The 15,670-nt window shown below is 40.9% G+C and overlaps 1 protein-coding gene across 2 annotated transcripts in view; it reads left to right on the forward strand.

The window, feature by feature from the left end:
- The first annotated feature begins 1,014 nt into the window (after window positions 1–1,014).
- Window positions 1,015–15,670, forward strand: part of CHN1 (chimerin 1) — a 202,563-nt gene continuing 187,907 nt past the window's right edge. The window contains exons 1-2 of one of the 2 annotated variants that reach the window (XM_020889078.2): window positions 1,015–1,137; window positions 1,272–1,468. In XM_020889078.2, coding sequence (XP_020744737.1) covers window positions 1,450–1,468 — 19 coding nt within the window. In that variant the 5' untranslated portion in view covers window positions 1,015–1,137; window positions 1,272–1,449. The remainder of the gene's footprint in view (window positions 1,138–1,271; window positions 1,469–15,670) is intronic. The other variant, XM_070475995.1, reaches the window with a different exon arrangement.

A 15,670-nucleotide genomic window follows, 5' to 3' on the forward strand; every position in this document is an offset into this window, starting at 1 on the left:
CTTACATGATTAGATACTGAAATAGTATCTAATCCCTAAGCAGAGAAACAAGAAAAAGGGAGGATTAAAACAAAAAAGAAACAAGTATAGCAACTAGAGAATACTGAATTGTTGAATACATTACATGAAAACGACAAAAACCCATCATAACTCAGCTTTTCACGAACATCTTTTGGCTGGTAATCTCAAGGCGTTATATGGCTTCTCCTTAATTAAGGCAAAGACAGAGGCGATCAGAGGAAATAACAGAAAAAAAGATGTTGCCAGTGATTATCAGATAAATGCAAAAAGCTCAGGGGAAGAATCTTTTGTGGTAAAGAAGTGCCAGTCGGTGAGAAATGTTGATTTTTTCCCCCCGAGACAATATCAAAGAGGTATAAAGTAAAAAGAAGAAAATTAGGTTTAAGCCCTTATAACACATTATTTTAGGTATTCCCAGATGCTTTTTAACCGACGCCTGTTTCCTCACATATGATAATCTGACCAGAACTACTCTTAGTGGCTCCTAAGTCCAAATGGAGGGGAAAGCAACATTTAGTGCCACAACATTTAGAGCCTCCAGGCTCCCTGCCCGGGTCCTGCAGCTTCGGGTCAAGGCCTCCAGACTCTCCGTTAACCCCGGAGGCGCCAGGGAAAAGGAATATCCTCACACGAACCCGATCCCCAGATGACCCTAGCTGGGTCCTTGTATTCATGGAGCATCCTTCAGGGACTTCTTTCGAGTAACAGCTCCTTTCTGCATCTTCACAAATCCCATTCAAGGAAAAACCTGGGATTTCAGCTAAAACATACCCCGCCCCTGCTGCTGCCAGGCTCCGGGAGGCCGCCTCCCGGGGGCAAGCAGCTCGGGCGGCTCCCCGCGGCCCGGGGCAGGAGGGGCGCGCGCCCTCGGCCCCCGCGCGCGCCCGTTGCCATGGGAACGCACGGGGCTCCGCCGCCCAAGGGGAAAAAGGGAGGAGGCGCGGCGGCGGATCCAGTGGGAGACGCTATCGCAAGATGGCGTCTGCGAGGCCGCGGGATGCAGAGTGAGCGCACCCCGCCGGGGGTTCTGCGAGGCTGCTCCTCTCCCCGCCGTCGCCGCCACTGCGGCGCCGCCTCTCCGCCTGCCATTGCGCCGCGGCCAAGCCTCCCCACCTCGTAGGTACCGGCGCCCGCGCGCGCTCCGCTTTTGCACAGATGGCAGCGACAAGTGCCGGCTCGCCGAGGGCTAGCGGGTTCCCCCTTGTCAGGGTGCGCTTGACAATAACGCGTGAATAACTTTTTTCTTGCAGCGGCCCCCTGCCTCCCGGCCTGCAGCCTCCCCGCGCGCCCGCGCCCCCACCACGCCCCTCCGACTCCTTGCTCCCTCCGAGGTGTGAGCGCGTCGGGCCGATGAGGTGATCTCCGGCCAGCCTGAGAGGAGCGCGTGGACCGGCGGGCGGCGGCGAGCAGTTGGCGAGCGCCTTTACAATGGCCCTGACCCTGTTTGGTAAGTGCAGCCCTTTGCCCGCGCCGCCGCAGGTGGGCCGCGCCCCGGGGCTCAGAGGTGGGGGCACCTGGGGAAGGGACGCCGCGGGCGGTGTCCGGCGCGGCCGGTGGCAGGGGAGTTGGGGCGCCCGGGGCGCCGGGCTAGCTCCTTCGCGCCTCTCCCATTGTTTCCTCTCCAGGCAGGGCCGATGGGCGTGTGCTCCCCTGGCCAATTCTGGGCTGGGAGGCTCTGAGGTCCTGTGTGTTTTGTAAACGGAGGGTTCTCTAAGATGCCAAGTTGGGAACGAAGTTAGCTGGCTGTTTCCAAGCCTATGTTTCTCAAGTCGGTAAATAAAGATCCTGGAAAGTTTATTTATTTTTAACAAGATGTCTGTGCATCCCAACCTTCCTGCATTTGCCAAATGCGTGTGTTGATTCCTGTTGGATTTGAGGGGAATTTTTTGGACTCGGTATATTCTGTTGGAAACAAGAATAAGTGGTGAACTTATTTTAATATTTGCTAAAATTGAAAATGTTTGCTCTAATGCGTTTGAGAGCAGACAGAAGGAAGTTGGTATTGAAGATAAGTAATCTCAGGAGTATATCGTTGAACATTTTACGAAAGAAGTAGTATTTCTGTGATATAATTACTGTGACACTATTGTTTCAGCAGTTAATTAAAGGTGTTTTGCTTTTTCCCCTGTCCCCAGAGTCTGTAATGACAATGGGTTGGAAAGGACCAAAAATACTTTATTTTCTTTTGCAAAAGCAGATTGTGTTACATATGTATTTTGCTTTAAGAAAATTCAGTATGTGAAAATTTAGATGATCAAAGTGTTCAGTTTTTCAAAGAAGAAAAGTACAATGATATGTACCTGATGGCTACCAGGATAGTAATTTAATCACAACGTCAAGTTTCCAGTTACCTTTTAACAGTGTCATTTGATCACACACATTACAGGCATCACATGCTACAATGCTTTTTGATGTAAATACTTCAGTTTGTTAATCTGCTGGAATCAAAGAGTTACTTTTATTTTTAAAATTAGATTTAGACCCAGAGAGGTTGTTTAGACTCAGAGGGTTCATGGCCTTTTTGTGGGAAAACTGAGACTAGAATCTAGTTTGCCATCTTCCGTCTAGGACTGTGATTACTTCGCTCAAATACCTATGGTACTAGAAATGACATTTTTTATTTGGTGTTTGTTGGTTGTCCATGAGTGCTTTAAAAAATGTTTCTTCTTTTTCTGAAAGGGATAATAAAAATCTCCTATTTTCCAATACCTTGAATCAAATACGCATTACTTAGTAGAAGTATTTCCTTAAGTGTGAACTTTTTTGGTATAGAGTTAAACTTTAATGGAACACTTTACTCATAGTTGATACTTTCTTTTGAAGAAGCATTTATCTTACACTGTTGTAGCTAATACATTGCAGTAAAATCTACTGTAGAAAATTCTCTTTTAAACTGTTTTTGACTAAATTCATTTACCTTTTTAAAGAGATAGTCTGCATTTTCAAGGTTTGTTTTCAAAGATATAATTTACGAATCAATGACTTTTAAAAGACTGACATTCTCAATGAATAAAATGGATAAATTGGGGAGACCTGGAGTGTCGAATGAGACTCCTTTGAATGAATTCCTAAATTATTAAATCTTTTAACTACTGAAGGGGAGGTGAGAAAAGGAAGAGCATGGAATTTGACCTCTTGAGGAAGGTGAAAGAAACCACTCCCACCTCTTAGGATGAATAAAGTGTCTTTAAAATTTTAAAAGTCATCTTGTGGGAAAATAGAATTTGGTTTAAAAATCCAATTTGGTTACAATTTTTAAGAATATGTCTCTATTGTAAAGCAAAGTATATTTCTGTTCAGAGGCTATTTTCTCAGTAATGATAGAGCAACAGTTATCTCAAGTGTAGTTGCACGTCACTCATCAGTCATCTGAGATGTCTGTTTAAAATGTAGATTCCTTTGTCCAGAGACCCGCAGAATCTGCATTTTTAGAGGAAGGGGATTTTAAAGGAACTCCCTTGTGATTCTTACACATGATAAAGTTTGAAAACTATTACATTAATGATAAAATAGTAGATTGGCTCAAACTTGCTGAGTTCAAAATAGTTCTTTGAATATGCTAAGAGCAGTCTCCAAGGGTTAGAAGAAATTGATTTTATTTTAGATATTACTGCTTTTTAATTAATTGGCCTTAGAAGTGCCTCATATCTCTTCTTAATGACCAACTTAGAGCTGAGGAACAATGAAATAAAGTTCTATGAGATGGTGAAGAGAAGGTAGGAACAAAACACTGGATAAGTGTGACCTTCTTATCATCATGATCAGAGTTCCATAGAGTTTCTACCTAAGCTTCCCCGAAGTAACCACTGCCAGGACACTGTCTTGTGTATATTGGGTGTGTTAGTTGGTTACGCAGTTAAGGCTGATTGGGCTACTGTAGTAAAATAGCAAAACCTGGGTGGCTTACTCAACAGCCATTTATTTCTCACAGTGTTGGAAGCTGGGAAGTCTGAGACCAAGGTGTCATTTGGTTTACTTCCTCATGAGGGCCCTCTTTCTGACTTGCAGACATCCATCTTCTTGCTGGGTCCTCATATGATGGAGAGAGAGAGAAAGCAGCTTTCTGGTCTCTTCTTACAAGGGCACTAATCCCATCATGAGGACCCCACCTTCATGACTTCATCTAATCCTAAGTACCCTCCAAAGGTCCATCTCTAACATTGCAGGTTAGGGCTTCAGCATATGAACTTTTCAGGAGGACACAGTTAAGTGTCTATTGCAGCCAGCAATAGAGTATTAGTGTTTTTGCTTTATGTTTTACATTTCCATCTAGGTGTTTTTTTTTTTTTTTTTAATAATTGTAAAGAATGTTCTTTTTACAGGAAAAAACTTTAAGTGAAAGTTAGATTCATTTTTTAAAAAGGGGAGCCTCTAAAATTACCTAATACATTTTTACATTTATATACATTTTTTCTATCCAAGTACATTCTAGGAACTTAGTAAAATACCTGTCAAATTAAGCTGAAGAGTGAAGACTGTCTTATATATTGTCTTCACTATTAATCACCTTTGTGCTTAAAAAGACATTTTTAATGCGAATTTCCTTTTTATTCTAGAATGGAAGAACCAGATCCCAGTCCTTCATTATTTCAGTCTCATTTGGGAGTTGAAAATGAGTGCTATTGAAGGTTCAGGAATTAGCAAACATTTTTCTTCATCTTTCAAATGAACCAGTCATCAGCATAAATACAAATAATTTTTAAATCCTCAAATCCTAAAAACTCTCCAAATGTAGTTCATATTCTGGTCACTCTCCTTTCCTTCCTGATTTGTTCGACAAACATCTATAGCAGTGTGCGGGAAACATGGTCCCTGTGTTAGAGCTGACATTCCAGAGCTAGTGTTTGCATCTAGCTACCTAATTCCGTGTGGGCTTTGTTAGAACTTCTCTGGCAGAGAAGTACATGTTGTCTGACAGTTGCTGGACTAGAGGGAAGGTCTCAGATCATCTAGTTTAGAATCTTTTGGCTGATGTACCAGCTAGAATATCCTGATTTGCTGCACTAGTGGAGCCCTAGTTGACAGAACTGGGGGAAAAGCATCCTGTCAGGTCATCACTTGGCAGGAATTTCTGTCATTTATAGCTAAATGGAGCTCTGGTTTACAGCCCAGGACAGCTGGTGAGATTGGGAACTCAGTTATAATTCAGCTGGGCTAAGCTCGCCAAACCTGAATAACTCTCTGAGTAGAACTGGCTCTGGCATTGCCCCTGCTCTCCCCACCCCACCCCCCTTTTTTCTTCTTACCATGTAGTCCCTATCATCACTGCCATCGATCACTTCTGATATTTAGGATTTCGCTGTAATTTCTTATATTCTTTCCTCAGTCTCTCCTACTCCCATGGAAACTCTTCATTATGCTTCTTTATTTGGCATCGTTCACTATCCTGACACACCTGTCTGTGGGTATCTTTTCAGAGCGACTTTGGAGCAGTTAAATAGGGACAGAGTATTTGTTGTGATAGAGCTATCAAATTTTCTGACTTCCATGGCTGTCCTGGCAGACAACGGCACATTTTCAGAATGATTTATTTGACCAAAAGCTCACTTTATAGGAAACTTACACTTGAATATACTCTCTGTTGCCATTTTGATTTTTCAGATATTGCTCATCAAAGGATATGAGAAGCAGCAGGGTGGTCTGATGTTGAAAGCCCAGCTACTTTTCTTAGAATGTGTCCTCTTTTTAACTGTCGTTAAAATCACCATCCTTGTTTAAATGCTTGTCCATATTCTTTCTTTTACTGGTGTCAGAAGCCTAAAGTCTCAACTTAAAATGTTTTCTTTTAATGTTTGGAGACTTGGTACTATGTAAGAGAGATAAAAGAATTATAGTTGTTATAACTCTAATAGTCACCATCTGTGTACAGTGTAAGAGGAATGTTGGTGGATGCCATCTTGAGTCACATCTGTCCCTGCAATAACCATCCTGTAAGCATTCTAATCTTAGAAGATAGTGATAAGTGTAATGACAAATTTTTAATGTATTTACTAAGAGTTTTAGTTTCTTTTAGATCAGTATTTCTCAACTTTTTTTTTGAGTCACCTTCTGTAAGGAGTTTTTTTTTTTCATTTATTTGTATTAGTTGGAGGCTAACTACTTTACAATATTGTAGTGGTTTTTGCTGTACATTGACATGAATCAGCCATGGATTTACATGTGTTCCCTGTAAGAAGTCTTTTACACATTTTTTTTGTAATTGATCTCTCCATGAAACTTTAATACCAAGATTCTGTTTATAGACTGTATGTATATTTGCTTTATGCATAAAGAGAGTAATTTTTCTTTGACCCCTGGAAGCCAAGTTTTGCTCCTTTGAGGCAGTCTTACCCCCCCATTGAGAATACATGCTTGAGACTAATCTAAAGCAATCATAAGAGAATTAGAAAATATTGTTTTATATGTCACATAATTCTGAAGGAGTGACATAGATATAATAAGTTATGCATTTTTTCACCAGATTGGTTTAACCTAAATTTTAACAGTGTGCTTCATCTTGAGAGCAGCCATAACACAGAGTTCCTTAATTGGGCTGGGGTATGTGTAGCTTTTCTCAAAATCCATCCAGTAATAATAATATCTCCTGATATGGGGAATTGGTGTTTTCTCAGTTTTATATGAAGATCAGTAACAGTATCTTTAAAACACTTTTTTATCTGTAATATATAAACTAAAGGGGCTTCCCTGGTGGCTCAGACGGTAAAGAATCTGCCTTCAGTGCAGGAGACCCAAGTTCCATCCCCGGGTCAGGAAGATGCTCTAGAGAATGAGATGGCTATCCACTCCAGTATTCTTGCCTGGAGAATTCCATGGACAGAAGAGCTTGGAGGCTACAGTCTATAGAGTTGCAAAGAGTTGGACATAACTGAGCAACTTTCACAGTCACAGTAAACTAAATGAAATCACTGTACTTAATTTCTAACCCAATGCAAGTCAAATTCTCAAGCCTGGCCTTACAACCTATTACTAATCATAAGTCTTTCTTACATAGGAAATGATTCCTGCAAACTTTGATTTTTTTTTTATATATCAATATAATCCTGCTGTACTTAAAATGGCAGAGTAGGAAAACTAAGAAAGCAGAGCGATGTGACCATATTTTACATTGGAAAGTGATATTAAAAAAAGAATCATGTCTGACAAAATAAAGTTACAAATATACATTCCTAATTTAGCTCCTTATATTTAAAAAGAAGGATGAGTACTTTGTGAATATCCTGAAAAGCTTTGCTTTGTATAGTCTAAAAGGGTGAATTTTATGGTATGTGGATTATATCTCAATGTAAGATTGTATTAATAAAATTGTGGGAGGAGGGTAGGAAATCAGAATGAATGGAAGGAAAATTTACTTCAGTTAAACTGTGGAAACCAGCAAAGACTATTTTTTAAAAAGTGGTTTTATATTCAGGAACCTTTAGAACTGTCCATGTTTTCAGAAAGTCTTTTTTTTTCCTTTTATTCCCCAAGGAACAAAAAACCAAAAACTGATAGGTTAAAATACCCCTACCTGTTTTGAATGGTTGTTTTAAATTTAGAAAAGCAGGCACTTCTTGGAAAGAGTTACGGCTGCCAGTGAAGCAGTTTGTGGGAGAAGGGAAGATGAGTCAGGCCCGGCCTGCTGCCAGCTGATGGTGGCGTGGGGCCACCTCATTGTGTTACACCCAGCTGCTCTGAAAGTGGTTCCTTTCTCTTTCCACTCTGACCTTTTACCTTATATATTTCATGGTGTAAAGCGAACAGAAAAAGGGTGTTGTTCAAGAAATATATTATCTCGCTGGAATAGATAGATCTTTCTGACCACAAACTTGACATTTCAAAAACAGAATGAATCCTCTTCTTTAAACTGCTAGACTTGCCTGATTTTCCCATTTCTCCGATTAGCACATAGCTTCAGCCCTTAGCTTTCTGTTTTGTACCTCTTCTACAGAACTTTGTTTTTCAGGTCCTTAATGGCTGTGACATTACTTTGTCAGAGATACTTTTAGGATTTGAAACTGCTTGTACTAGATGGGACAGACAGCAGACAGGTGGGTAGCTGTGCATTTAAGGGCTATGTAAATACCTGCCTGACTGAAATACGTTTCCCTGCAGGCCTTTTATGGTGAATGAATTTTACACCATTGTATTAAAATTAAAGCATGATTTTTTTAGTATATTACCTGTTAAGGAATAACATGCTAAATATAGATGCTTATCATCATATGCATAGAAGAATGATTTTAATTTATGGACTGAAGATCTTAAAGTAGTAAGACAAGCATTTTGACTGAGGGAAATACACTGTAGGGGAAAAAGAAAGTGCAGAAGTGTTTGTCTGGAGAGAGGGCATTACAAAGGGGGCCTGTGTTGTAGGTGGTGGTGTGAATAGAAGCCCAGGACATCTGACATGAGGGGGAAGGAGAGGACGGTAGGGTGGGAGAAGGAGGCAGAAACAGGAACGTCCTCTCGTAATTTTCCTGAGGAGTAGCTCTGAGGCCTGGGGTGTGTTTTCCTGTTCAGTGATTTGTTTACTTATGTTTGATGAATCAAGAGCCTAATATGTGCCAGGTATTTATTAGTTCCTGTCCTCAAGGAAATTATATTTGCAGTGGAGGGCGCAGAGGAAAATGTATAATGTGCCAGAGGGCTCAGGCTGTGAAGAAAAATGAAGCAGAGTGAAGAGGATGGGGCAAGCTGTGGTCAGGGAAAGCCTCACGGCAAAGGTGGGTTTTGAGCAGAGACTTGAAGGAAGTAAGGGAAAGAGCCACATGAAGATGGGAAATCGCCTCATGGAACAGGCTTTAAGCCAGGGCTGTGCTTAGCCAGTTTGAGAAACAGGAAGAAGGGCAGCGTGGCTGGAGCAGAGTGAGCCAGCAGCAGTGCTGGCAGGTGAGGGCAGAGAGGCATCTGGTGGAGGCGGGGTGCTGGGGTCACAGATCACGGGGGCCCTGTTGGTAAACCTCAGTGAGGACTTCAGATTTCACTCTGAGTGAAATCACAAGCCTGTAGTGGATACTGCCATAGCATGTGGTGTGGAGGAAAAGGCTTAGATTTTGAAGTAAGAGCTGCCTTGAATCCTTTCTCTGCCAAGTGTCAGCTAGATGTCCCAGTCTCATTTTCCATATATCTCAACAGGGGCTATTAATTTCCTGCAGAAATAAATGAGATCATGTATCTAAGATTCTTAATACAGTCATTGAAGATACATAGTAGCTAATTTTGTCACTGTTACTGTAAATCCTAGCAAAGATCCAAGATATCAGCAGAGTTTCTCCATTTGTTTATTTCACAAGTCTGTCAACCCACTTGAAAAAGTGGTTCTGCAATATTTCTGCTTGTATGTGTGGTTGAATACTTGCCACAGGCCACTGTAGACCTTCTGAGCATGCTTGAGACTGGGTTCAGTGAGGTATGGTGGTGACCAGATAGACTTCTGATAGTGCTGGTCGCTTGCTACTTTCTAATATGCTCTGAAAATGTAAAAAAACAAAACAAAACCAAACACCAAAAACAGAACACTGGCCAACATGTTGGCAATGCTTGCTTCTCCTTTGGGAGGTCATCCAGAATATAATCAGATCTAGCCTCAGTCCTCATGGCACTTAAAAGTACCAAGGAGTGTAAACTCAATGGCTGGCACATAGTAGGTGCTCAGTCCAAATTTATTGAGTGACTAAATGAATGAACGAAGAGCAAACATTTAATAATGGACTGTTCCTCTATATACTTACCTATGAACAACCTTGCGTGCATGCGCAGTCTTGTCCGACTCTTTGCAGCCCCGTGGACTGTGGCTCACTGGGCTCCTCTGTGCATGGGATTCTTCAGGCAGGAATACCAGGGCGAGTTGCCAGTTCTTCCTCCAATGATCTTCCCGACCCAGGGATTGAACCCGTGTCTCTTGTGTCTCCTGCATTGGCAGGTGGGTTCTTTACCACTGAGCCACTCGAGAGCCTTGACTCAGTTTAAAGATTTATCTTTTTTCCTCCTTTATTATTTCAATGTTTATTTGTATTATGTTAGAGTCCATAACTGGAAGCTCAGACCTGCTTTTTAGAAATTTATTACTCTAATAATTTGGTTCTCTACCTGAAATCCTCCAGTGAGCCTTCATCACCATTAAGTCCACATTCCTTACCCATTTGGCTTTGTCTCTCATCCCCTCCTCAGAGGCTGTGTTTCAGGCATGCTGAACAACTTGGAAGTTTCCAGAAGGGACTGTACCCAGCGTGGCTTTGGCATCATTTTGCAGGCCTTTCTTTGCCTTACTTCCTTCTATCCATCTTGCAAAACTCGCCTTGAGTAGTCATCTCTTTTAAGAGGTCTTTATGAGTTAGTAACGGCTCACCTGGTGGCTCAGATGGTAAAGAGTCTGCCCGCAGTGCAGGAGACTGGGGTTTGATTCCTGGATTGGGAAGATCCCCTGAAGAAGGGAATGGCTACCCATTCCAGTATTCTTGCTTGGAGAGTTCCATGGACAGAGGAGCCTGGCGGGCCACATTCTGTGGGGTCACAAAGAGTCAGACACAATTGATCATCACAGCACCTTTTCTGCACAGGTAGTGCTGTATGCCCATCTGCCCTGGCACTTATCATGTGGTGAGAAAATGGTTAATTTGTATTCCCCTGTGTAGCCCATTAGATGAACTTCTCTAATGGGAAAGCTGTGGATTTCTTCTGTCTTTAACGCCCGCTACCTGGTTGAGGGCTTCCCCCGTGGCTCAGCTGGTAAAGAATCTGCCTGCAGTGCAGGAGACCCCAGTTTGATTCCTGGGTTGGGAAGATCCCTGGAGAAGGGACAGGCTGCCCACTCCAGTATTGTTGGGCTTCCCTGGTGGCTGAGCTGGTAAAGAATCCGCCTGCAGTGTGGGAGACCTGGGTTTGATCCCTGGGATGGGAAGATCCCCTGGAGAAGGGAAAGGCTACCCACTCCAGTATTCTGGCCTGGAGAACTCCATGGACTGTATAGTCCATGGGGGTCACAAAGAGTTGGACATGACTGAGCAGTTTTCACTTTCACTTTCACCATGGTTGATGTATACTGACTACTTAATAGCTCAGCAAGAAATGTCTGAATGCATGTTCAGTGCTACAGTAGTATACTATATTTCTTATATTTGGAAGTTAATTTTCAGGCCCAAATCTATATGATATACACCCTTTATTTTTCATAATTTTTTGTTCATTTGTTAATTTTTTAAAAATTTAATAAACTGTTATACCATCCCTTGATTCCACACTCTTAATATGGAATCCCCAACTGGAAGCCCACAAAGGCTTGAATAAAATGGAAATCTCTCTAGGAGCAGATTCCTTGAGGTTTAACTATAGTATTACTAACCACCAACAGATGTTTGTAAATTATTTGGTGTAATTAGATAACAAATTCCACTTCATTAAACTATTGTTCATTTTCATTTCAATAGTACAAAAGAATTGCACATAATTTAGCTTGGTTTGTTCCTGTTTTACCCTCACAGTAGGGAACATAATCAAATTGAATTGGAATTGAATTGGAATTCAGTATGAAAATGGCTAATAACCTTTTAGAAATCTGAAGATAAAAATAGTATTATCTTTTTCTCATAATCATAAATTCGTGCGCTACAGGAACATTCCTATTATTTTGGTGTATTTATTAGAAGAGCAGGTAAAAACAACAGTTTCAGCATTCATATTTTTAAGTGGAAAGATTTAAAAGAAAACTTTTGTTTATTACTTATTAATACCTCTCGTTGTTCAAGAAAGAATTTGAGGTGGTTTCCGAAAGAAGACAATGTAAGGGGATTGAAAATAACAAGTGTGGGAATTCCTTTTTTTTTCTTGTATCAGTTTCATCCTCTCCCCTGAATCCTGGGTGGTTTCCTCCCGATGATAGCTGTGCTTTCCTGTCCCGTGTGAGAAAGCCTTTCCTTGACGTTGGAACCCTTGCATCCCAAGCCGTCCTGAGTCTTGAGAGGCCCTCTTACCGGAGATCTATTGAAACGGCATTTGATGTGCCCCACAACTGCTCTTTCACTCTCCTCTATACCCTCTCTTCCCAGCCACCGCATTTTATCATAATTGATTATAAGGCATTTGTGAATGTCATTCATTCTCTAGTGAAAAAAGATGGACAACTGTGAAAGGGAAAACTTTTCTGACACTTAAAACAACAAGGAAAACTTTCATCAAGACTATTGCAGTGGGTGTCAAGACTATGACAATAGGCGAGAGAGATGAGGCTTAACTCTGAATATGAGAACAAGTGGGGTGTTCTAAGTCAAGGAGCAGGTTGGTGGGGGGTGATCAGTGGATGGAAAATTACTAAGAGGAAACAAGGGTAGGGGGAGTTCCTGTTAAACTGACCTAACAGGATTCTTGCTGAGGGCAGGCCAGGTGGTCAGATATCAGGAGTGAGGGGTAAGGAATTTTGATTAAGATATCAGGAGGGATTGGATATCCAGGGTGGCAGATTCTTTCTAAAGTAACTTAGAGGTCTTGCTTAAACTGGGCAGTGCAGGCCTGACAAGGCTGGGGATCAAGGTTGAGCCCTTAAGAAATGGGCTTAGAGGAGCCTGACTAAAGTTTGGTCAAGAAGAGCCTCCTGTCACAACTACTCCCTTACATTTTGCTTCTGTTTGGAAGTGCTTTATCAATTCGTAGCCAGTAAACAGTGGCTTCTCCTTAGTCCTCATGTTTGATCTTTGCACTGTTTGCTGTTTTTGATTGCCTTTGTCTTCTTTAAATGTTTTTTTTTTCACATTAAAATACATTTAATAATTTTCCTTAGTAAATGTTTTTTCTCATCTTTCAAGTTTTGTATTCTCCAACTATTCTTTTCTTTCTTGTCTTTTCTATTGTCTTTCACTGTTCCGCAGCTCTCTCTCGTTTGATCCCCCATCACTGCTTTTCAAGAATGGACCTTCGTTTCTCACTTGGGAGTATCTAGGCTTCAGCGGTGCCCGTGGGTGGGTGATTCCCAATTCTCCATCTCCAACTCTGCTCTTCCGTGCCCTCCAAATCTGTGTCAGGATTTCCTGTAGTGACTTCCAGCTCCACACATTCCCAGCCCCGGATCCTTAGCTTTTGTCTTTCTATCCTCTCTCCCTTGTCTCTAGTGCATGTTAGCTGTGAACTCTGTTTGATCTTTGCAGTAGCCTCTGATCTATTCCTTTCTCTATATTCAGCTCTCTCAGTACCACAGTTGATGCTCTCCACCTCCTGCCACCCATTCAAAAGAAATCCCTTCATCTTCTGAACTCGTTATCATTTTATCCATGAATCTCCTGTGACATTTGACAGTAGTTATGTATCTTTATCACATCTTTTCTAGGCTGATGGTTTCTGTAAGGGAAAAGTCATTCTCATTTCTGTACTCCTTACCATACTTGCCACATTGCGTCACACGCAGTGGGTACTCAAAAAAATATTTAAGTGAATAAAAGAGTTCTTACACCCCAGTACTTATGTAGTTTAACAATATCCAGGGTAGAAACATAAAGCAGTCTAGTTTTTTTCTATAACTTTATAATTATAATACTTTATAGTAAGCATATCTCAGAATCTCTCATATATTTTTGTTATCTGATGGTCTTATTTTCAGTCTTTAAAGCAAGAAATATTTATATTTCTGCAGTACTGATTATGATTGTTTGCTTTTGTTAGTGTGACTTTTCCCAGAAGTTTTTGGTGAAATTCTGGTCAAATTTATACTGCTTTATTGTCTGTAAAAATCATCTTAATCCTGGAGAAGGGGCACTAACCAGTAGTTTCTGCAAACACAGGGCTGGTTAATCTAGGTTGACTTGCTGGTCCTTTAATGTTGCATTGTGTCCATATTCACCTGAAAATGGAATATCCTGCTGGAGAGACCATTTTCAGGTAAGAGAAATGATGAGTTCTCCAGGTTTCACATGTGTTCTCTGCTCTTTTAGACTTTCTCAAGCCATTAGCAAGGAGATGGTGAAGAGCCCTGCTTTGTTCAGCTTTCTTTTCAGACCTTGGTGCATTAGCCAAGTTCATAGGATGTTTGCATATTGGTCTGCCGTTTAAAAACTGGCTAATTAAGTGTTTCTAAAATTGCTGAATAGAAGTCAGTAAGCATTTGTCCCAAAAGCTCATGCTACTGATTGTTTTTCAGAATGTGCTGAAACCCAGAAAGGTGAGGTCAGTGGTTTATAGGAGATTTTATGTATTGACAATAATACTTCATTTAGTTGTGAAATTTGCTTATGAAATTGATTTTGCCACTCTTATCAGTTGTTGTTGGTGATCCTTTGATATATGAGTCTTCAGATGACATTTGTTAATGTTCTCAGATTTTAGAAGTGCTCATTATGTATGTATGCAAAATATATTGTTAAAGATGAGAGCTGTAAAAGCAAAATTCATGCGTTTTTTTCTACTCATAATGTTTAAAAGTGAACCAGAGACTTTTAAGTTCTATAATCTGAATAATAAGTGATTCTCAACTTGTCAGTTCACTCTTTCAGTTGAACTTAAAAGGATAAAGAACAAGAAAAAAAGAATAAGATGGATTAATAATACAGTAATAAAAAGAAAGGAAGAAACAGAGGTTGCTGTACAGTAGGGAGACTTACCAAATACTCAGAGGCAGAGGCCTGTCATCTCGAATTTTCAGACGGATGGCTCTGTCGTTCTCTGGAGAGAGGCGAGCCTTTCTTGTGCCGCGCTCTGCCCCACCTGCTGTGCTCAGGTGTCTCCAGACGGGGGAGCTCTTGCTCTCTTTTTCCTCACTCCTTCCCACAGCTCGGGAAAGGCGAGAGGAAGGACCAGCGATGCCCGGGTGAGACCTCCGTCAGCTCCAGGTGCCTTTTGACTTCACTCCTCTAATCAAAACTTTTCTCCTTTCATCTTGTTCAAGTATCATAATCGACCTGAGGGAAAACAGAGACAATTGAAAACTTAAAAATGATTTTTTGAAGTAATTATCACCTCATCAAAAGTTAGTAAGAAGTCTCTACAGAAAATATCCAGTGTTTTCAGGTCCTATAATAAGCTATTTTCTGTTACTTGAAGAAGAAGGAACGTTATTGTATGATATGTGTATTAGTGTTGGATAATTTGCAAAAGATCTATCCCAGGTAGTTTTTTTTTTCTTAGTAGTAAGGTTACATTTAAAATAAATGAGTACTTTTTTTTTTTCCCAACAAGAAATGAGAGCGCTTTTACAATGCAAGCTACAACTTTTTTTCTTTTTTAAAAGTTAATTTTTTGGGGGGTGACTTTTTTTCAGTTCTTAAAAATTTTTTTTTAATTGGAAAATTGCTTTACATCAATGTTTCTGCCATACAACAAAGCAAAACAGTCATAATTATATATATTCCGTCTCTCCCTAAGCCTCCCTCCCCTCCCCTGCCCCCACCCCTCTGGGCCATCGCAGAGCTCCAGACTGGGCTCCCTGTGTTATATAGCAACTTCCTACTGTTTTACACATGATAGGTATATATTTGACCATGATGTATGGCATTTGAGATCTTATTTCCTCACCCGGGGGTAGAACTCATGCCCCCTGCATTGGAAGGGGAGTCAACCATTGGACTGCTAGGAAAGTCCCAAACTACTACTCTTTGATGAAATAAAATTGAAAAATATTTTTATTTTATATTGAAGTATAGTTGATTAATAGTGTTCTAGGTGTAGAGCAAAGTGATTCACATATACATAC

The sequence above is a fragment of the Odocoileus virginianus genome, chromosome 13 (assembly GCF_023699985.2).
Source record: "Odocoileus virginianus isolate 20LAN1187 ecotype Illinois chromosome 13, Ovbor_1.2, whole genome shotgun sequence".
NCBI classification, from domain to species: domain Eukaryota; kingdom Metazoa; phylum Chordata; class Mammalia; order Artiodactyla; family Cervidae; genus Odocoileus; species Odocoileus virginianus.